The following is a 23,932-nucleotide window of genomic DNA, read 5'->3' as shown; positions in this document are numbered from 1 at the left end:
TCCTCCACTTTGGCAAAGAGGATTTTGAAGGATTCAGGGCGGTTAGGGTTAATAGAAATTTAGTGAGATATAGACATAAACATTTTAAACATTCAATAAAATGTACCTTTTCAGATCTTTTTGATGCACTGCTTCGTAACAGATGGGGCACTTTCTCCAAGTCTTCTCACCGAGTTCCAAGTAATGCAGCATGCAGGTCCAGCAGTAAATATGGCCACAACGGGTGATCTTGGCTAGGGATATCCAAAATAAACAAGTCAATTCCATCCTTGAATCCAACTGGTACGGTACTTATAAGAACAAATACAAACAGTTATATAGAAATAGTTACAAGGGTGTTCATTTTAGTATCTTGAAGTTATACATTATGAAGTTTGTACTCTTCACATAGAGCTAATACTAGAGCGCTAATTTCGTGTACAAAGTAATGCCTGCTGGGCGCATCCATGTTTGCGCACAAACCTATGGAGACCTTGAAATTTTGTACGGCTTTTGTACGGTTATTTGCATATCTGCGTTTGTATTCCAAACCGGTGCGTAATCGAAGCCAATACGCCCAAAACCGAAACGCACGATCAGCAAATGATCGTGTTGTTTTGCTCTACGTAAACAGAGCAACGCGTGCGCGTATTTGCTGCAGTTGCTTTTTGCAGTTGCTTTTTTGAACCGTCAATGACGCGCTTAAGTTGTTTGCGTATGTTCTACTTGCGCGTTGCATGTAGAGCACACTTTCAAAATTCAATCCATCTAATTTCATTATGTTCTACGAACAGGCACACGAATTCAATACATCTGCGCCCAGAGCGGCTTCAAAGCGTCTCCGCGCATAGAATGAGGAGTAAGTGCTCTAGTAATTTAATATAGCTCTATGACTCTTCATGACTTTTTGCAGCCTCTAAATCTTTTAGATGCTGGTGGATTGTGCATTTTTTAGACACCTACAGCAAAGGGATTATTACGTATAATGAGTTGATTTAATGCCCTTTGAAAGCTCAAAGAATGTGTCTTACTGCCTGCACTGTGGCTGGGTTTCTCTCAAAAACAAGCACAGAATTATCTCGGAAGCTGGGGCCCAACTGTAGACCAACTGTAGACCTGCTGTAGCCTATAAGTCATGTATATGATGTAAAAGTCTGTTCTTATAATGCACAACTACTCACGTGGTTGTGACTGTCAATTAAAAAGGATTCCCATTATTTTGTTGACCGTCAGTTGGTGCATGGAGCGTTTTATAGCATGTGGAACACCCGATTTGTGTTTAGTATAGTGCTAGCCCCAATGCGAAATGAGTGACCTCGTGACCCAATTTTGCACAACGGCAATAAATTGGTAGAGCTGGTCAGTGGAGACCTGAAGCATGTGTTGTTGCGAGGGCCTAAGTGACAAGGTGATTGATTGCCAAAAAAAGCATTTGCTGATGTATATTGCAAACCAACGGAGAGTCACGGTCATTCCTTGGAGGGGGAGGGGGGAACTCACCTGCAGTTGGTGGGTACAGGCAAATAGGACAGGACGGTACCTCCGGACTCAGAATCCTCTGAAATGTATATAAGTCAAACACGTTATTGAGAACAGTCTACATGCTTAACAAATCAAAACATTAAGGATATGTGAGGAAACATCCAAGAGAATGGCCGACATGTCAGATATAGACCAGCAAGGTTCTTCAATGTTTCCTCTGATAATGAACTTTGACACAGACCTTTAAAACGAGGTTATTCAATCTCAAGAAGGACATTTTGGGCAAAATCTGGATGACTAGCATCTTTAAGACTTCATGAACTTGGCATACATATAGCTGCTCAATGTTTCAAGTAATCTAAGCATCTTGGTTGATTGCCACACCTTAGCCTTCATGACCATAGCTTGTGTGTATTATTTTGTACCAGTAGCAAAAACAATTGCATCACATCCACAATTTTGAAAACAGTTTTATCAGATTGACTTTCATTTGGTACAAGAATCATTCAATCCACTCATGCACTTTTCAAGTTACGGAATTTTGAACACAAACACCGTTTTAAAGTTCTGTCCACGGAACACAAAAAAGTAAGAGTTCTTTCAGCAAAACGAAAACTATTCTCTGACATATTTGCTTACCACTTGCTCAATAAGATCCCACTCGACCAACTTATCCGAGTCCACACACTGCAGAGTGTAATCATTAGCAGCCTTGACCACAAACTGACAACTGTGAGAAGGGCAAGACAAAGAACCCTGGGATTAATTAGGCTTTCGTTATCAATAAACAAGACATGTTTATATTGTTACCATGAACCCATCAAAATGCACTCCAAGATTTTGTAGTGCCTTGAGTCCCCTTGACATCTAAATAATAATATGCAATTCGCTGTCACAATATTTGCATGCTTGTTTGTCTGGGCTTATTCTCGGAAGTTGCAGATCGTGCTGCGCTGAAACTCCGTGGGTGGGTGACGCTTGGTCCACCTCAGATTTGTTCAACCTTTGTCAAGCGATTGCGGCCCCAGGGGCCTCTCACAGGGGTCCTCTCTCTTACGTACGGACGTACATACAGCGTGTGTATGTGTAAACGTGTAAACATTCACGCACGTAAACTACGGGCCAAGTCGTGAAGTCACTCGGAGGTCAACTCGGTGTAGCCATAGTTACCGTACCACGTACAGTGTACTGTACACCCAACGTCTACACAATACACGTACACACGCTGTGATTGCATCTGACAGGGGAAGTCCCAAGCGACATGTTAATATGACTTTACAAGTTACTGTTCATATGGGTCAACAGGTCGCTGTTCATATGGGTCTGTAGCACTGATTTCGGGGCGGTTTTGGGTTGCAACAGTGAGTAATAGGCCGGGCGCTTTCCAGCGCAACAGAGACTAACAGTAACACATCCATCAACTGTATGTGTCCGACAAACCGCCAAAGCCGGGTAACCGCCTAGTATGCAGGATTGTACCATCAGGCTGGAATATTGCTCAATTCTAAAATTGAGCATAGTTCATTTCCTTTCACTAATTCCTTTACACCATTTCTTTACACCAATTCTAATTTCTCAATACTCAATTTCAAGCGATACGTGGTCTAATTTCAAGTTTATTTACAACAGAAGGTTTTGCCACCCATCAATAACTTTGGGCATCCAAATGTTGGTTTCTCCTGCTAAAACTACCTTCCTAAAAATGTTGGCACTCACTTTTGTTTAGGAACGTGATCGATAATACACTGAAAACAAACAACTGAAAATTAACCTTAACATCCTAGCCATTACTTTGGGATAAAGAACTGAGTACTACAGAATACTATGTATAATAATTATGTATGCGGGCACCATGTACCAAAAAATACTATGTGTTTTGTGCCCACTTACATGCTGAAGTACTGCATACTACAGTTTACTACTAGTACTTTTGTAGCTTTAGGTGAGGTTAGGGTTAGTGAACGAAGACTTGGTTATACAGCAACTCACTTTGCCTGCAGAAACTGCTCCTTGTTATACTTGGGGTAGCGATGTGCCCATTTATTGCGGCCTCTCCAACCCCCTGGCCCTCTGTTGTCCATGGAGGACTCTCTAGGTGCCATGGTGAAATTGATGAGATGATTCAGGTTCATCTTCTTAGGCCCACCTGACAGGGCAGAGCCAAACTCTGCCCTCTGGGACTTTGTCACCTGCAAAATCATTACAAGAAATCAACTGTGAATTGTGTTGCCTACAATCTTTGCTCTTTCAATGTAATTTTGCCTGCCAGTCAGATGTATGTAAGGAATGTGTAGATTCTATAGATGGTTGGCTCTCCAGGAATCATTGGTGTCTAACAATTAAACCTAACTCCCTCGGCCTTTTTGCTAGAATGTAGCCTCAATCCTGCAAAATCCACCAATTGGCCTCATGGAAAAATAGCGTATAGCCTCAATCCTGCAAATTCCACCATTATTTCTTGAATATGGTCTGTGGAGGGGTGACCACTGCCTGAATCCTGCAAAAACTGTCAATATGTTGAGGCTTGGCCAGTGACATCCTGGAGCAGTACGGAGGGTTTCAAGCATAACCCAGGCCTATATTTATGCATGGCTGAGCAAAAACAAAACACAAGGTCCGGCCCAAGACCTTGACAAAGTGCATCCTACAAAATCAGTAACGCACTTCTGTCATGTAACCTCAATCCTCCAAATTCCTCCACTTTGGCAAAGAGGATTTTGAAGGATTCAGGGCGGTTAGGGTTAATGGGTAGTCGGGTACATACATGTACATCAGATTCCCATCAGCAAGCTCGGTGATCGAGTGGTTAAAGATGTCTGCACTAGAAAGCAGGTCCTGGGTTCGCGTCAAACCCAAGTAAATTTTTCCAATTTTCACTTGGGAGGCAACACATTGAATAGACAGTTTATACGTCGGTGAAGGGTAACACCCGGACGCAAATCTCATCTTATGAATACCTTAACCCTTACTCTCTGAGGGTAGTTTACTGCATATCAGTTGGTTATGCCAATGCCCTCCAGCTGCAGTTTATTGGAGGATACTTTGATGTAGCAGTGAAGGCTCCAATTGGCAGGAGTTGGAGGCCCTGGAGGGTGCCTGATACTGACCAGCTGGGGGCACTCACTTTGTTATCAGAGGACTCTCATTGTTCTCTGTGGCATGTATTGGAGTGCCTGTCCAGTTACCCTTGAAATGACATGGCAGATATTGGAGGGCCATGCAAAAAACATAGGAGATTTTCTTGAGGCACATATTGGCATGCGTTGGAGGGTCTAGTAGGGTAAGGGTTAATTGCGGAACCCGTTGCTACATGTACATCAGATTTGAATCAGCCAACCAATCCTGAAAGCTCTGTGATCGAGTGGTAAGACATCTGCACTAGAATGCAGCAGGTCATGGGTTCAAGTCCCACCCGAGTGACTTTTTTCCAACTTTCACTCGGGAGGTAACACACTGAGAATACAGTGTTTATATGTCGGTGAAGGGCAAAATCTAATCTTCACTTATGTAATGTAATAATTTTGAATTTTTTTGGGGGGGGAATGGGCTAAGGTTAGATTGACTCGTAACACAAACCTCATCACGTCTGCCTGTCCAGCTGCCATCCTTGCTGCTTCGAGGTCTCTTATCAGTGAAGCCTCTGGACCTCTGTGGGTTGCTCTTACGCTGGACACCAGCATCAGGGCCCGCCTTAGACAATGAAGATTCTCTCTTCTTGTGAAAGGATTGCCCATTTCCATTACCACGGCCATTGTCTGAAATGGAAATTTACAGTATTTTAAGATTTAATTGCAGAGTCAGAAAAGTAAAAAAACTTTTAAGTTATTGGGCCTGTTTGAATTTCAGTGTAAAACACATTTTTAAAATGGAATAGGGAATGAAATTGCCTTACTTTTGTTTCTACAAATGTACAAACCATTACTCTATCTTCCCTACTTTCTATGATTTACAAATTACAATGACAATGTTTACACGTACATGTACTTAAATACATTTTCTGTAAGCCCAGCTTAGCAGACCCCACCTCTAATGATAGGAAACTCTACAAAATACTTTACATGGATATGCATGTTGCAGCTACATGTATATCCGGGGTTTAAACTTTCCATCTTGTTACGTTTCATTCCAATTTGGCCTTTTTCTCCACATATTCACAACGGGTCAAGATAAAAAGTCATCATGTGCAGCAGTCGTTCATGAAAACAAAGAAATCGACAATGAATAAAAAAGACATTTACAATCCAACTTCCAAGAAACAGAGTCCCCATCAGTGGGTTTGTAATGCTTTGTTGTACAGGTTTGAGTGAGAGCTTTACCTTAACTCCCTAGCATGATTTACTAGGATCTAGGAACCACACCCATCCTGGCAAAGTCCAACACCATATGGGAAACTGCACATACATATTTCTGACTTTGATTCTGGAGGTGTGCCAACCCAATGTAAAAGACTGTCAGTTTAGGGGTACTGTACCCATCCTGACAGACTCCAACAAAACATGCCATTGGGCTTTGATGAGTTGAGTTCTGTTAGGGTTTAAGGGACCAAGAATCATACAGTATGACTATGAGGGTGCCCTGCTATTGGCCTTAAATCTAACATCTGATGTGGTCGTGGTAAAACATGCCAAATAACATCATGCAGATTACACATATCAATACAGGATCCAGGAACTTCTGTAATTTTTTAAAAATTAAATTATTAATTAAAAACTTGTACACGACCAACTCGTACACATGACAACTCATAGGCGGACCAACTTGTATGCAAACCAACTCGTACGCGTGAGTACTACATGTATAGACTAGCATAGTGCGAGTACAAATGTACATCGTACTAAAACTTTTGGTTCGGGTCACATGGATACAACGAAATCAGGGTCGGTCGGTCGGCATACATTTTTTTTCTGCAGGGGAGTATTTTGCGTTACTGAGGGTCCCATTTTTGATTTTTAAATCAGATTTTTATTGCTCATTACAATTGTCCTGGAAAGACACAAAATGACACGTGCATGCTATACCAGAAGACAATTCCACTCGTAGTGAGAATTTAAATCGTATATGTCTGCTGCATCTGTAGACTTCCAACAATACACTGCTAACTAGTCAGTGCATCGTGCCATGTATTACTAGTATAATTCTCCACACTGACTAGTCGCGTGGTTTGACGTGCTTGTTGCTCAACTCCGAGTCTGACACAGTCGCAAAATTATATTTAAAATCAAAACTTTTGAACTTGTACATTGTTGCATATAGAATTGAAATTGTTGAAAATACATTTGGCAACAACGGTATCAATCATGCAGTCATACAATAAATCACACAGTAATTTTGTGGGGGGTTTGGGGTAAACTTTTTGCGATCATGTACTGTTCGGACTACTAGTACTACAGCCTACAGTACCATGAGTACAGAAGGTGGATATTTTGGCGATCGTGTAGTGTAGGGCCCGGTTTCTATAAGGGAACAAAATCCACTTTAAAATTATTGGACCTGCCAAACTAGTTGGCGACATTCTCAATAAACAGGTATGTCATAGCATGGAGGTAGACCTACCTCCATGGTCATTCCTAGATAGTTAGAGGGCAGGGTTTTGATATTTTGAGAGAAATTTTGGGGTAAAATGACGATGACAGCGCGGCGACAACACGCAACCCGAAAATAAAGATGGCGATCACAGCGCGATGTACCGTGAGCACGCACGGCGCACTGAATCGCAAGGCACAAACCGGGCAGGAAAATCGTGATTTCTACCCCAAGAATCTGAATCAAAACAGGTGTCATTAGACATGTTATTGTTAGAATTGAGAAAAGCCTGCTTTTGATTGTAAAGCTAAAGGTGATTTTTCAATTTTTTTGGGCAATAAAAAACATGTTTGACTCTAATTTGATCAAAACAAAACAGGGGCCCTACACTTCTCGATCACCGATATCTTGACAAATTCTCCCAAGTCTAAAACTTTAATATTTAACTGAAAGGGTGCCGATAAAATTAAATGTGTTCAACAAATCATGACTCTGTCCAAGTCCAATCTGGAAACGCACTATCGTTCAAATTGGCTAATTTCAGCCCACGTAAGGGTTGGCCCGCATACGACTTGGGTTGTCCTGCGTACGAGTTGGTTCGCATACGAGTTGTCCTGTTTCCATCCAAAAATACGTTACTTGAATTGCACACCTTTTTTCGGCTCAGATGGAATTTTGGACACACCACAGGCAGAACGATTCAAAGCAATATTCTTCTCCATCTCTTTCGGTTCTGACATCCACAACGGATGCAGACAATGTTGAGCTTACTGTCGGCACAGCAACTCCAAAAGGAGGTAAAACTTGGTGGACAATCACTAGATGAGACATGGCGAAGCTGATCAGCACTCCATGTTGCAATCAAAAATAAACAAACCGATCTGCTAGATTCTGACCGATTTTTTAATACAATTTTTTAAACGAAGTATTCGCAAAACTGAGCCTGGAATAGGCTCAAAGTGTGCTATGTAGCACTTGCAACGTTCGGTTTGCCTCTGGTTGACCCCCAAATTGGTCTTTGCAGACCAAATTTGGCGATGTTTGCGCAACTTTTCGTAAGAGTTCTTCCCACACTGGCGACAATTGCGCCGAAAACGAGGCTATATCCACCCGGTGATGAGGTCAAAGGTCGACTTTTTGCGGCAAATCGCTGGTACTCTGCTCTGCTGTAAGACATTTGCATGCTAGCTGCATGCAAAACGACGTCACGCATCGTAACGTAAAACGTACACATATACATGACACATACAGCGGGTACGTCGCGCCGCGTATTTTGAAAACAAACTTGACTGCTTGATCGATCGGGTACAACTTACCGCTTGCATGTGGGAATTTTTATGCCTTCATAAGTCCGTGTGAACGTGTGTAAGTAGGGCCTATACTGGGTTTACTTGATTGTGAAAAATGAATGAATGGAAAATGAGGAGTATGCTTATATCGGCATTCATTCATTCATTCATTCATTCTTTATTATTTTTACCACATCTCATTTCAAAGTGACAAGGCATAAATACATACATTATTACATGTAGTTTTGGGTAATATAAAGTTCGAGCTTGTTTTACAAAATATATTTATACACTTTGGACGCATTATTTTCTAATTGGAGATGGCGGAAGGGGATCCCCAAAAAGCAGAGCTTGTCGAGTAGAGATCCCCTTTAACATGGATTAATACAAACATTTAATGAAAAACAAATGAAAAACAATTGAACGTATAAATTTTAAATTGTACATAACACACGAAAAAACAATATTGCTGATCGAAAAAAAAAGAAATACAGAGTAGCAATACAGAGTAGTAACCCAGTAAGAAGATTAATCTGAGCTATAGTATTATAATTTGATAGTAAATTCGATTTAAGTTTAGATTTAAATAATGGAAGGCTACGAGTGCCCTGGAGTGATTTATGTAAGGACTTCCAGTACTTGGGGCCTTCATGCCTAATTGTCTTTTTATAAACAGTTGTTCTTGCAAATAGTTTCGTTTCTACAGAACATTTGTGCAATGGGATTTGGAAGTAAATTATTATTCAAACGATGCATGAAGGCTCCAAGCTGAAGTGAATAAATGTCATTGACCTTGAGTGTTTTATGCTTACAGAAGAGAGGATTTGAATGTTCAAGTCTGTCGACAGAATTAATAACTCTCAATGCCCGTTTTTGTAGGTTAAGAATTCTATTCACATTCCATGATTCATGTATCGTCAGCCCTATTTCGACGCACTCACAACATTCAATTTGCGTTGGACGTTGCGTTGCGTTGGGCTTCAATACCTGCCATGCCTGCTGCGCCGATTTGTGACTCGAGGATACATGACCACAACTTAAAGGGGCACTGCGTCCTGAAATTCCCGAAAAAGTTCACGATTTGGATTGGGTACAATTAATTGCAGTTAGTATCGTCGAGTCACCATAATCATGATAATCGGTGCAGGTGAGGTAAACGCTTGCAACGCATGCGCGTTGTCCAACGCAAATTGAATGCGAGTGCTTTGAAATAGATCCTCGTCATGGAAAAAATTCCGTACTGGGCCACCACTTTTTTCAATTAGTTTTCAAGTGCCAAAAGTTGCATCCTTTATTATTTGGCAGTGCCATTGGATATTTAGTCGGAGACGGCAAACCAAGTTTAGTAAGATTACGTTAGCTTGCCGGATATGCACTGACATGACTGAACATGCGCAGTTACTTTTTTTTGTGCTTAGACATTTTCCGGTGACAAATTTTAGTCTGGCTCCATGCCAACATTTTCGTTGTAACTTCGTATTCAGAAAATGGGAATCAAACCATTTTACAATTTCAGACTTTATTTCCCTTTAAAAAAAATCCAGTATGGATTTTTTTCCCTCGTGAATTCAGGTGGACAGATGATAATATGCCATGTACATGTACATGTAGTTGGAAAAAAAACAGGATAAAAGGTTGCAACCTGATGCCACTTTTTTCTTCATAGGCCTATAATGAAGGTCATTTTTTGCAAAAATGGAGATAAAACATGAATCTGGGACTGAAAACATGGAGAAACATTTCCAATTTTGTTAGGAAATCTACTTAGAAAATTGTCTTGACTCGATCTCCATAGACTTTGTACACAATCGCGGAAGTGGCATCAGGTTGCAACATTTCTTCCAAAAAACCCTAATCATTGATCATGCTAATTCTTACCGTTCCCGAGACTGAGTCATTTCTTTAAAATGACTCGACTCGAGTTACAAAAAACAGTGACTCCTGTACTACATGAACTAGTACTAGTAGACCCGGGGCTAGGCTGAAGTGCTGGTCCAGAGACTGGACAATGATTTTGTCATTGGTTGGTCGTACTAGCTCAACGGACCATAGACAAAAGTAAAAACAAAGGACTTCTAGGTCCCCAGTAATTGGTTCTTCTTAGTAGTAGGCTAATCTTGATTGACTGTCCAAAAAGTTGAATGAAAGCTATATATATATTTTCTCCTGATTGCGTGACCCGATGGTTTTAGTTTGAGATATTAATTCTTTATTTTTTCATTAATTTTTTTTCTTCAGATGATGGAGTCGTACAGTGAATATGATGAACCAAAGGCCATGGTTCATACGTATTGCCAACAGATTGCCCCAGCACAGTATGAAAAGCATGGGGCTATCGAGACGGAAAAAGCGTTGAGGGTGAGAATTACTCATCACAGCAAAACAGAAATATATAAAACCCATTTTCTAAGAAGTTTACATGTATCAGAGGTATGACATCATGACTATGTTTGAGATGAGTATGAATTAGGCACACAACATACTCCTTCTATGATGACACAGACAGAGAACTACATTCAATTCAACTCAATGCGATAGGCCTATGGTTTATTAAAACAAATGAAGTCTTGCAGTTGAACACTGAATTTGTGGGATTCAGTTGATAGAGCGAAATCACTTATTTTCGACCCACAAAGACATTGTGGGTTTAATAGATAAAATATTAATTTGTCAGAAAAACCAGTGCGTGCATGCGTTTGAACCCAAATACTGGAACACTCACATTCAAAAGTACCTTTTAAAGCTATAGTCCATCATTTGTAATTAGTGCATTTTGTTCGTTTGAAGCAACAAAAGTGCTCAAAATCTAATGAAGGATACTGAGCAACTAACCTGATGAAGTTTCAGCTAAGCTTCAGCTGTATATTCCGAGAAAAACAGCATTCTAGGATCTCAATTTCAGATTGTTGCTGAATCATCAGAAGTTGCTGAATCATGTTTTGAATTGGGCCTGAATTCAGCGTCCCAGACACGTTCTCACTGAGCCGATTGCAACTACACGATGTCGCGCACTGATCCGACGAATTATAGCAACTGCGCGAGCGTGTGCGTCGTGCCAATGCTTGAATAACAAAACGAACTACTAATTTAAATTTCCTACGGTGTGTCTTAAGAAGCACTGTTGGAAAGGCCTTCTTTCGTTGATTACTTCAAAATGACAGCTTGCCAGAAAGAATAATTTCACAGGGAGTTTAGTCCCCTTACTATCTTTCAAGCAAGTATGTTTTTCAACAATAATTACGCCAGTTACTTTTTGGATAGCTGCAAATGATGGACTATAGCTTTAACTCACAAATGGGGATATGTCAATTGGGTGCATTCCAGGACACAGTGTCCCTTTAATGTTCCTGCATGGGGTTTGTACACCATACAAATTTTAAAAATTTCAATGATGTCTTCAATGATGAAATAAAAACATTAGTATACATGAACATGTATGCTAAGTGCATATTACTTTATAATCAGAATGTGTGATGGTTTCTCTTTTAGGACTTAATGGACTATTTGGAGATGAACCCATCTGCCTACAAGAAAGTCTTAGTGCGACAAAAACAGGAAGAAGCCGAGAATGCTGGAATCTTTTCTTATGTGAAAGTAAGCAACCTACATATGACTGTGTACAGGTTCTAGTTATTTGGGTTTAGGACATGGTAGCATGTTGGGTTTCCTCACTCTATTGATATGTTTGGGGAGTTAGGCGGGCATAGAGGTACCTTCTTTACCTTCCAGGCGACCTGGGGCCGCTTTCACGAAACTCGTCTTATCTTGCGACCCATCTTAGGACTTAAGATGAGTGCCCGCTCTAAGATCGATCTAAAGACATGTCCTATAGACAGATTTCACAAACCCATCTTAAGCAAGACGCATCAAAACTACCAATTCGATGGCTGTTTTTATTTTTTACCACTTGACGAAACAGCTGTTGAAAGAAAAGTGCAAAACCAGGTTACCGCGAGCGCACATGCACTAGAACACACTTTAGCCAGAGAATATTACACTACTCAATAAATTTCACATGCAAAGTAGTTATGCAAGAGTGACTTTCGTGCTCCCCATTTCATCAATCTATTTTTAAAAGTCGACTAGTTGTTGCCGTAACGGCCATACATGTATAATTAAATTTGTCAATAAGTTATTTTTATTTAACCTACCCACATATCAGAATTCTTTTCAAATATGTTTCTACAGCATTTTTCTTCCTCGAAACTATAATTCTAGGCCAACATTCGTCTTTAACGAGAAGATATTGCAATGATTATCAGACGATTATACAAATTAACGCACACATTCATGAGATAAGACGACCCTAAGACTCATCTTACATTGTAAGTTGAGACGAGTTTAGCCATGTTGCTAAGGAAGTTAGGACGTGTTGAACGCATCTTAAGTTTGGTGAAATAGATCATACAGGACGAGTCGCGAGTTACATGTAAGACGAGAAACCTTTCTAAGACGCTTCTTAGAGTTTTGTGAAACGGCCCCTGGGTTGGAATCCCAGACACACTTATATGTGGATTGGATTATGAGCACCTACCTATCTCTGTGGGTTCAACCAATAATATTGGCATGTGCCTTCCACCACTCAAACTAAACATGTCTCCACTGTTTGCAGGCTTTTTTTTCAGCCTTTAAAGGTGGTATGACTTGGGTGCTTCAGAACAGTCCTTTGTTTCATTACCAGTATACAATCCATGGGCGTTTTCGAATCCCTGTTCTTGACAACACGCGTGTAACACGAGAACGTGTTCTCGAGCTGGTTGTTACGAACGAGCGGGTGCGTGTCGCATCGATATAAAGCAATGCAAAATGGCCGACAATCGTCTGAATTTGTACTTAGGCCTATTCCAAATGAACGAGGACGACTGTTGCAAAACCGGACATGCGGGGATGAAATTGCAGACCTGCACTATAATGGTATTCTTATTCCAATCATTAGGGTATTAGCCACAAAAAAACCCCACAAAACAAATTACGAATCTGCACAGTCCGCCATTTTGTTCAAGCTGCACCTCGCCGAACCCTCCATCAACCGGGGAGTGAAAAAATCGATCCGCGAACGCCCTCTCGGGTCTGTTCGTCACGTTCGAGACCGCTGTTCTCGTGTCAGGTTAACCCGAGTGTTGTCAAGAACAGGGATTCGAAAACGCCCATTGAGGGGCTCAGAGTGGAATGGGGGGAACATTATCACAAGGTTAAATCTGGCGAAGCCAAGTGAAATGGAAAAGTCCAGATTTTACCGAGCGATAAACTTCCTCTAATTTCACGATTTAAAGCCACTCAATATTTGTTGTACTGAGCGATCCTTGTCGTTTGATATACAGTTAAAATGAACTTCTATTTTAATACAAAATTTGTGGAAAATGCATCTCTCTCTCCCAAACCACCCCTTCACAAAATGTTTGAACCCAACTCTGTAGCTATTGGCTCTTGGGAACAATACGCGCAAGGCTCAACGCGCACACTAGCATTCATTTGTACACAAATACCACGCCATGAAATAAGGATGATCCTAACTGTTGAATAGTAAATCCCATTCACCATGGGCAAATAGGACTTTTTGAGCCCCAGCGTGAATGGGAGCAATAATGAATGTCATTTGATGTGAGTTCCACTAATCAAATGACAAGGATCTGTATGTCAGTATATAAAACTAAATACATATTCAACGTTTCTGTAACATCTGCCTTGACTTTCCCCAACCCAGCTTTAGTAAATTTCCCATGCTTGGAGTATTTCTGTGTGCAATGCATCTCTCATTTTCTTGATTTCCTTTTCTCTTTTTTGAAGTGCAAATTTCTCGCCACAGTGAGGGGGCCAGACTATATGGAAGATGCAGTGTCTAATGATGAAACACTGTTTAAGATTGGTCAGTTGCAGCACGAACTTGCCAAAGTGTATGATTATGGACAAGGTGAGAATCAACACGATTCCCTGTGAATTGTTCTGTCATACCATTCAATCATTTTGCTTGTTGCACCTCTGAAGATGGTAAGACCTTAATTGTTGAAACCCTTTCTTTCTGAATCATTCTTCTAAAAATCACCTCAAACCTCACAAGAATTTTAGAGTTCTTCAGGAATCTAGTATATTGACCAGAATGTCCAATCGAGTAATTGTCCAGTATTTTTTGTTGTTGAATTGTACATGTATAGTGTTGCATAGTATACAATATTGACTGCTTCGAGTTGCGTAAAAACTAGTCTCCCTCGGTGATCCATGAAGCATTCTATTTGTCCTGAGGTGAAGCGAAGCCGAGGGAAAATAGAATGCTCCATGGAACACCGAGGGAGGCTAGTTTTACTATACCACAAGATAAAGCAGTCAATATGTGTTTTATACTGTCCCACAGATTCTGCTTGATTTTAAGTGATAACTGAATAATTTAATCTAAGTAGATATGTATTTCAATTTCAATCCGAATTTATTGAAAATTTACTTGCACTTTTCCAAACTACCCCTTCATGTAATGTTTGAACCCAGTTTTTAGCGCTAGCACTTGGAAACATTACTCGCAGCACGTACACGTTTGCACACAATACCGGTTCTTATGCATAGTACTCTGGTTGCTAGGGGGGTATAGTTCTTTGGTTGCTACGGGTATAGTACTTTTTGCCGTGCACAGCAAGATAGCAAAAATAGTGAATGCCATGTGACTGGCTCTCGGCCAGTCAAGACTCAGAATCTGTGGATGAGCTGTTATAATACATATTATGACACTAACCAACAGATTCTGTATCTTTACTGGCCGAGAGCTCGTCACATGGCATGCATGGCATTCCCTGTTTTTGCTATCTTGCTGTGCACAGCCAAACTTACTATACCTGTAACAATCAAAGTACTATACCTGTAGCAACGGTACAATACGCATAGCATCAGCATTGTTTGCAAAGCATACAGGCGCAGGAACAATACAGGAACAATACGCGCAGTGCACATCACACATGCCTATGTGTGATGTGCACTGCGCGTATTGTTCCCAAGTGCTTGCGCTACAGAGCTGGATTAAAACATGATTATTTTGATTGCTACTGTATAGATATGACACACTGGTCATAAATTTATAGTGGCCTTTAATTCATGTCTGCTTTACAGAAGCCAACAAAAGCAAGAAGAGATTTTCTCGGCGCATCGCTGCCAAGAAAGCTGCTGCGAGGAACAAAGAGAACACCACGCCAGCAAACTTCAAGAGACCCAACAAGGTTTCGTCTAGCTCCAAGCGTACAGCTCCCCCTCCCCCAGCCTATCCCCCACCACCCGTCTCATCCCCTGCGACCTCTGGTGACGATGACGTGTTTGTCAAGTCGGTTCTGGCAATTACTCCATGCCGCCGTCCCCCTATTCATCCACCTTCTAGTACTCCATCTGTTGACTGCAGTATTCCGCCCCCACCCCCTCCCCCACCAGCAAATGTGAACCGCACTGGGCCACTGAAAGAAAGGATTAATAATCAGGTGAGCATCATCAGGTGTAAGTGCTTCTAGCAGCTTTCTGAGTTAGGGAAGGAAAAAGAATACAGTACTTCTAGCAGTACACTCTTGTCTTGTTAATCCCTTTGTCAACAAACTGGCCCCTGTTATCAGATACTGTTGCTAATCCCCTGCAGTTGTCAATATCAGCTGTGTGACAGCACATGTGGCTTGCATGATTACACCAAGTGTTAGGGATTATAAAGCCACTGTTTGGACGAAGGATTAAGATAGATTAGAGGGCTGGCCAGTTTACAGTTAGATTCTCTGTTTTCTCTAATAGAAGTTTCTAGGGGAGGTTACTCGCAATGTTAGGTTGCTATACAATTTCAGTAGTTATACAATTTACCTATCACCAAGAAAACACCACACCCCTTAGACCACCCTATGGAATTCTGTTTGTCACGAGTTTTGTTTGTCTCAGATTTTGCGCGTTCTGCGTCCAATATTTCACAAGCTGTGTTGATGCAATTCTACCATGATAGGTTAATTACAAAGATCAGAGAGTAAAATTAGACTTCCAAAACGTCTTTGCAAAGAAAAAAAACTTCCTAGGATGCACAATTATGTTTGACTGAGCATATTCATGATTATTCAAACTTAGTAAAATGGCATATATGCTACAATGTACAAATAAATTACCTCTGCGTTGTATGCGTGTAGGGCTTTAAGAGGGATATGATGCAGAAATGTTCCGTGTTGGAGTTGGGAGCTATCAGACAGGGACTGACAACCCAACGCTATTAGAAAGTAGCCTGGGTGGAATTTGGACCTGGATTACACAGGCTGAAGGCAACGACAGTACAACTGTATCATCCTGCATTTTGTTTGATCCAGTGGGTTTAGGATTGTCTTTAAGAATGTTGGTTTGTCATGATTCACTCAAACAAAGGAAATTCCAGCCATGGATGTTTTGTCTGAAAGATTCTTATATTGTGGTTTTTGATTGTAGGTCAGTTTGGAAAGTCCAACGTACAAGTCCACACCTATTAAGCCAGGAGCGACACCCAACACTCCACGGACACCAGGAATCCACTCCGAGCTGAAACGCTACGGGTAACAATATCAATCTAGTGACTGTTTGAACTTCTTCAGCACCCGATTTCACGAAGCCCTGCGACGCGTCACAACTCGAGTTACGACGTGTAACACGTCGCAACTTGCGACGCGTCGTATAATCCATTTCACGAAACTTGCAATGAGTTGAACGCGTCGTAAGTTCCTTGACAACGGCTTAAAACGCGTCGCAAGTTACGGCGTGTTTAGTCATCGCAAAATAAGAAGAGTCCTTTTCTTAGCCAGTTTTATGCTATAAACATTTAAACGAGATTATACCAAGGCAATGCGTGTAAACTTGTAAATAAAAAAATCATTGAATAATTATGAATTAGCCTGAGGTATTGCAGTTGAAATTTCAAATTAGCTATACAGTCCACTGAAAGCTTGTTTTCCCTTAAAATTGCATCACACGGCCGCCATTTTGTTTTACGTTTTAACAAATTTGGAGCGGAGATCCGACGACTCTTTGTTGAATATCAGATGACGATTGACTTTACGCTGATTAAATACATAAAACAGTCACCGAGCTGTGCTACACCTACGACGCGTCACACTTACGACGTGTTTTGTGAAATGGATCGCAGGACGCGTCGCAGCTGCAACGCATCGTAGGGATACGACGTGTCGCAGCGCTGCGATGCATACAATGAGTTTCATGAAATTGGGTGCAGTGTCTACAGAAGGGCACCATTAATATTGACGCGATTAATATGCCAGCTGTTGAGTACTTGTTTTCTTCTTTCATGATGATTCAAATTGACTCGTACAGTGATTACCATATACATCTACATGATCTCAGTGTTTTCCCTGCCCATTCAAACGTGAGGCGGCCCTCCTTGCTACTTTCAGTGCCCACCTCGCTCAATTTTTTGCCAATATCACCACCTCGCTGTGAAGATTTACAATAAAGGAAATATCAATTGAAGAATTTCATTTTGTGTAATTTACATACATGTATATGAGCGTTTTCCTTGACCTCCGTGTATCAAGAACTCACCATATATGGATGTGTTTTTGGAATCGCGCAATTTTGTGAGCACTGCATACTTTTCAGTTTGCAGATTGTAAATTTTGTTTCAATCAACAATTTGAATTGTTACCACCTCGCTCAGTTCATTAGCCAGGAGAAACACTGCATGATCTGGCCTATGTATGTTTAAGGCATAGCAGAGGAAATATATTTAACTTTTGACTTTCTCTGACTGTTCAAACAGATGGAAGATTAATTTTGTGTAGTGCCATATATTTACTACTTAAAAACCAGCATTCCCTTCTATTATTAAACAAGAGATTCGAAACCATAAGAACGTGGAGAACGTCTTCAAGACAGAACTGTCTGTCAAAGTGGAATTTGAAAAAGAAAAAAAAAAACCCCAAAACCACACACACACACACAAACGTGTGTTCACCGGCGATCGTGGACGTCCTATTGTCCCTCTTTTGTTCTCTGGTATTTTTCGTCCACGGTTTGAAAAGGTGAACACGTACACACACGTTTGTTTATGGTGTAAACCAAGGATTTTCTTTTGTTCCTTTTTCCCTTTTCCTTTGTTTGTACTTTTTCGCAACAGCTCCCATTGGTTTTGTACATGTTTTCTAATCGAGGTCGTCCTCAATTTGGTTCCTGTCCTCGATTCACCGATGATGTTGCACATGTGTGTACTCGATTTACACCATAAACAAATGCCTAAAACACATGCTTCTATCAACACAACTCACCTTGTGTCCTTAATTAAAATACGTAAGCAGTGTACTTTAGAATAGACATAGAGAATACAATTTGAAAACTTTTCTTGTACTTTTTGCAGGTCATCGACTTCACTGAGCTCGATTGCCAGTGTCCACGATGAACTCCGCTCATTCGACAAGACCAGATTGAAGTCTGTATCCACAAAGACGTCAAAGAGGTAAAGAAAACTTGTTGAAATTTGTAAACTAAGCAACTGGTACAAAGATGTACTTGCCATCCATGTGTTATGCCTATGTTTGTTAATATCATGCGAAAACAGCTATGCATTGGTGCAGATCACATTTAAAAATCACAGGTGTGTGGAAAAAGGCACACCTGGATTTTTCTAGGCGTGTGATTTTTCTAGGCGTGTGATTTTTCTAGGCGTGTGATTTTTCTAGGCGTGTGGTTTTTCTAGGCGTGTGGTTTTTCTAGGCGTGTGGTTTTTCTAGGCGTGTGGTTTTTCTAGGCGTGTGGTTTTTCTAGGCGTGTGGTTTTTCTAGGCGTGTGATTCTGTGGTCCAAGCTGGGACTGAACAATCTTTTCTTTTCTTCATAATATTCATCTTGGTTTAAAATAAAGCTGTTTTCTCTTCACTGACGTACCTTATTTTTCACGAAAAGATTCCCATATGTGGCCATCACTTGTCACCCTGTGCACAAACTGTATGAGACTGGTCTGAACATTTCTAAGTGTTTTCTCAGTAAATACTGCAATATTTTCCCTGCTAAATTTGACTTTTTTAGGACATATCACCTTCTGATGGCTTAAAGGTCACTGAAGGGAAAAATTAGTGATGGCCAGATATGGGAATCTTTCCTTTTTCACAAATTATGAAGTACAATTATGCCGTAAATGTATGCCGAGGTGTGCGGTACTGGTGGATTCAGGCGTGCGATTATTCGCACTTCTCAGGAAGCATTTAGGCGTGTGATGGCGTGGGGGTGTGATCGCACGCCTCAAAACAGAAGGAATGCTAAGACAGTTTACCCATTCCCATTGGTCGAGAGCCCATCATGTGGCCGGTTTTAAACGGTTGATAAAATACCGGCTGGCTGGTCTTAAACACTTTACCAGTGTCACATGAAATTTGGACTCCTTTGAAATCCGATCCCTTTTACCCTTTTATTGGTTGAACGTTCACAATCCTCACGTAGGCATGCGCAATACTACCAATGAGTCACTATTTCATTGTCCTAAGTTAACACTACACCGTTACAGCTGCATTCTGCGCCACATTACGATCAGTACGCCAATCGCCATATAAGGAGATGTTTATGACTACTCGCGAAAGGCACATATCATAACATAGCTAGAGGAGTGTTTAAAAAAATCATGAAGTAAAATTGTTAAACTAAATTGTTGGAAACCTTTTTTTTTTTTTGCTCTTTGACCAAAAACAACATGAATGAGAATAAATATGTGCTTGGCCAGCATTAAAAACCCTAACCCCCTAGGCCCTTTTTGCTTAGAACCATCCTCAATCCTCCAAAATCCTCAAAAATTTTGCAACTCCGCCTAAATTTTTCAAAATTGTCAGACAGTCCTGCCTCAAAATGCATTCATCGTCAATCCTCCAAAATCCTCCTCATCCCAAAATTTTGCACTCGTGTTTAAATGCAGGATAACCCAACGCCAAATCCTTCAAAATCATCAGACAGTCCTGCCTCATAATGCATTCATCCTCAATCCTCCAAAATCCTCATGTGCTTCAATCACCATTCATCCTCAATCCTCCAGAATCCTCATTTGATTCAATCACCATTCATCCTCAATCCTCTAGAATCCTCCAAAACCACCAGGAGGATTTTGGAGGAGTGAGGTGGGTTAGGGTTAATTAAACAAGTCCATTTAAGACCAGCTGGGGGCCTGGTCATCGATAATATCCATCGTCTTCAGTTCGGGCTGTTATCAGCGTCCATTCCCTCAGCCAGTCTTAACCAGTTTGCGTCAGAGGACATGATAACACGCACTGGCTGTTTTTGTACACAGGCACGGCTGACGGGTTAAGATGTCAAGATTGCCTCGACTTGCCTCTGGGTGAGGTCTAAACACGCTAATCCCTCATGCTTTTTGTACACACACACAAAGTCCGTGAAGTCGGTTGAAGCGGACCGTGTGTTGATCTTGAATTGGCCGCTGTGCACGGCCTGTTGTTGTACAATTTATGCTTCAGTGCACACCCTGGTGTATTGAAACATATGAGGTTTCGGCAAGAAATATCGTACAAATACTGTTGAAATGACTCTTGCGAATCAGTCTTTGTGGCGTTTGGCTGTACATCAGAAGTTGGCTGGAAAATTTTGCCTTTTGCGAAAATAAAAATTTTCGGCAAAATTAATCCCGTAGCGAAGTGGTTTAACGGACTTGTTTAAGACTGGCCAAGCACATATTTATTCCCTTAGTGAAAGAGGGTTTTGAATGTTCAACCAATGAAATGTTAAAAGGCACCAGAATTCATGGGAGTCCACATTTCATGTGACACTGGAAAAGTGTTTAAGACCAGCTAGCCATGTCTTAATCATCCGTTTAAGACCGGCCATGTGACGGGCTCTCGACCAATAAGAATGGGTAAACTGTATTAGGTATTTAAGAATAAGGGAATAAATGTGTGTTTGGGAGGTATTATAACACTCTCTTTCAGACCGGTGGGAGTCTGGATTGGTGATAATTACCCGAGGCAAAGCCAAGGGTAATTATCACCCATCCAGACTCAAACCGGTCTTAAACACGTTTATTCTCATTCATAAATACCTTTTTGGTAAAAAAATAAATGCTTTTCCGTCCAAAAATCTAAACAAGTCAAAAACTAGACATTGCTAACCATTTTGCTCAACAAGTTGTATCAAACACCCCTCTGACTATAATATGGAATGTCCCTCTACAGTTAGTTACCTTATAAGGAGATTGGCGCGCGCGTCGCGCATACTGCGCGATGTTGCACAGAATGCACCTGGGGCGTTGCGTTGTGAATTTAGGACTTTAAAATACTGACTCACTGGTAGTATTGCGCATGCCTACGTGAGTATTATGAATGTCATCAAAAATCCAGTGAGAGGCACTGGATTTTTTTGGAGTCCAATCACACCAAACCGCAGCTCATATTAAATGGTGAGTTACTTTCCACTGTAGGAAGTCTGTTGTCATAATGCACTCCCGTCTGAGCTTGAACCATGGAAGGAAAGAGCTGGGGGTCACTTTTAAGTTGGGGGGTTTCTTTTAAGTTTAATTTCTTTTCCAATTCTGTCATCAGATCCCCAAGAAGCAAATCTCTGAAGACCCCACTGACGGCCAGGAAGCGTGTCCTCTCAGCAAGCATTGTCAGGGCTTCCATAACTGACGTCTGTGGTATCTCTACCATCAGTGCCTTTAATCAACAGATGGTGGACAAGTTTCGCAACGCACGCAGCCCAGTGACAGCCGTCAACAGTCCTGCTAGTTCTTTCAACAGCCCAACAGGCTTCACGCCATGAAGACATTTCACGCAGTAGGTTGGGACAAATAAGGTATACATGTAGTGTATATTTTTGTTGTAAATTGTCTTTAGGGCCGTCCATACAGTACATACGCACGAAAAGGGGGAGGGGGTTGTTAACATTGCGGACACCATACATGCCTCCCCCCCCCCTCCCCCGTATGCAGAACGATAATTTGCTTTTAATAACTTGTCATAAACTCAATGTCCTTTTTACCAGGACCAGGTTTTATGCATCGAAAATCTTTATCACACTTTACCTTGACCCCACTCTAGATTTCTTCCCAGTGCCACTGGCAGCCAACGCCTCCGAGGTCATTAAATTTCAGAGAACACAAAATGATAACAAGACAATTGTGATACGGGCCCCTCTTTAGTTTTAGTCAAGTTGTTGGAGTCGAGCTTTTTTTTTTATTATTCTAAATCAACTTCTGTAACTCAATGCTGACTTCTTTTAAATCGAACAGCAATATTTTTTTGAAATTTGAACAGTAGAAAACGTGATTTTTGTACGCATTTTACAGTTCATGTATTGAACGTGGTTTTGCGCATTCAGTTTCACAGAGCGTCGCAATGATCCCCATCTTTAGTTTTGTATTTTGTCGTCTTTGTCATCATTTTACCCCAATATTTCCCACAAGAAATCAAAAACCTGCCCTCTATCCATGACACTTGTTGGTTTTTAAATGTTGCTAACTTATTTGGTAAGTTCAATAAACTAACTACTTCACAATCGCCAATAAAAAGACTGCTTCAATGGTCTAAGACCTGATGACGTCACGCTTTGTTTATGCGCTTTCTGAGGAAAGCGGATATATAAACAAAGCATGACGTCTTAGGTCTATTAGCTGGCAAGCATAGTGCATTCGTATGCTTTGTAATGTACATACAGTACATGTTTATTGTACACCGGAATGCGTATGCGTACAGGGAGAGGGGGGGGGGCCTAAAAAGCTGGAATTTCGTGCGTACATGTATACTTTTTGGATTGCCCCTTTTGGAGAAAAATCTAAATTTGTCATAGATGGGGAAAAATACTCTTCATTAACGATCCAACTTCGTTGTATTAAGTATTATTTTCAGGCAAGGAAATGCTTTGATGCAAGTTCATTGTACATGTACATGAAACTAAAGACGCCCTGTTGTTGACTAAAGATTTGCTTGCGCCACGACGGAACCATCCAGGTCAAGCAGATAAACAATGCTTAGATCACAAAGCCATGCTCGTCAACCATGATGCGACAATCCCACAGCATATATAGACAGTCATGTGATTTTTTTCACAATAAGCATGTTTAACCGCACGCTGATTGGCTACACTACTGCAATTGACTACCTGTCGGGAACACATTGCAGAAATTAAAAATTTTCTACCGTTGGGACTGTTTATTTGTGCTTAGCATTGCTTTTGAAAAGTCGGTCACCGACTGTTGTGTGTCTACACTGCAAAGTCAGCCTGAGGGAACCTTAAACACGACTATTGTGTCTGTCATGAAATAGTACAAAAGGTACTTTTGAGAGCTGTTTTTCAGGTCCTGTTTCGACCCGAACGTGCAATTTGTGTAAAAGTCGTCGTTGGGGCAGCAAATAAAACATAGTAAATCGTGACGTAATAAACAGGACTCCCGATGCAGCAAAGTATAAACGAGTCCTGTTTATTACGTCACGATTTACTATGTTTTGTTTGCTGCCCCCAACAACGACTTTTACACAAATTGCACGTTCGGGTCGAAACAGGACCTGAAAAACAGCTCTCAAAAGTACCTTTTGTACTCATTTCATGACAGACAAAATAGTCGTTTTTATTTCATCACACCTTAGGCTACATATTCCCGAAAAATGACGGAAATGTCTTCGAGCATTCCACAACCTCTTTAATGTTTCCTTGATGGACAGACCCTGTGACTAATGCCAAAAAAAAGTCAGTCTC

At 41.0% G+C, this 23,932-nt stretch overlaps 2 protein-coding genes across 3 annotated transcripts in view; one reads left to right on the top strand and one right to left on the bottom strand.

The window, feature by feature from the left end:
- The window catches only part of LOC119729487 (RING finger protein 10-like), a 28,866-nt gene extending 20,764 nt beyond the window's left edge, over positions 1-8,102 (bottom strand). Inside the window, exons 1-6 of the mRNA XM_038202058.1 lie at positions 7,637-8,102; positions 5,038-5,216; positions 3,451-3,650; positions 2,101-2,191; positions 1,480-1,537; positions 107-233 (exon numbers count right to left, since the gene is read on the bottom strand). Of these exons, the coding sequence (XP_038057986.1) occupies positions 107-233; positions 1,480-1,537; positions 2,101-2,191; positions 3,451-3,650; positions 5,038-5,216; positions 7,637-7,724 (743 nt within the window). The 5' untranslated portion in view covers positions 7,725-8,102. The remainder of the gene's footprint in view (positions 1-106; positions 234-1,479; positions 1,538-2,100; positions 2,192-3,450; positions 3,651-5,037; positions 5,217-7,636) is intronic.
- Positions 8,103-8,200: 98 nt separating this feature from the next.
- Positions 8,201-22,941, top strand: LOC119729495 (uncharacterized protein At4g04980-like). Of its 2 annotated transcripts, none has more exons than XM_038202069.1 (8): positions 8,201-8,349; positions 10,512-10,631; positions 11,763-11,867; positions 14,061-14,184; positions 15,366-15,724; positions 16,692-16,795; positions 18,607-18,705; positions 21,781-22,941. In XM_038202069.1, exons 2-8 carry the CDS (start codon positions 10,512-10,514, stop codon positions 21,998-22,000), a joined length of 1,131 nt encoding a protein of 376 aa, XP_038057997.1. In that variant the 5' UTR covers positions 8,201-8,349; the 3' UTR covers positions 22,001-22,941. The 2 variants fall into 2 exon arrangements, with proteins under 2 accessions (XP_038057997.1, XP_038058007.1); XM_038202079.1 differs by lacking the exon at positions 8,201-8,349 and adding an exon at positions 9,600-9,618.
- Positions 22,942-23,932: the final 991 nt, after the last annotated feature.

This window comes from Patiria miniata, unplaced genomic scaffold (assembly GCF_015706575.1).
Source record: "Patiria miniata isolate m_02_andy unplaced genomic scaffold, ASM1570657v1 HiC_scaffold_1, whole genome shotgun sequence".
Lineage (NCBI taxonomy): Eukaryota > Metazoa > Echinodermata > Asteroidea > Valvatida > Asterinidae > Patiria > Patiria miniata.
The sequence above is the reverse complement of the archived record's forward strand: the minus strand, read 5'-3'. Positions and strand labels throughout refer to the sequence as shown.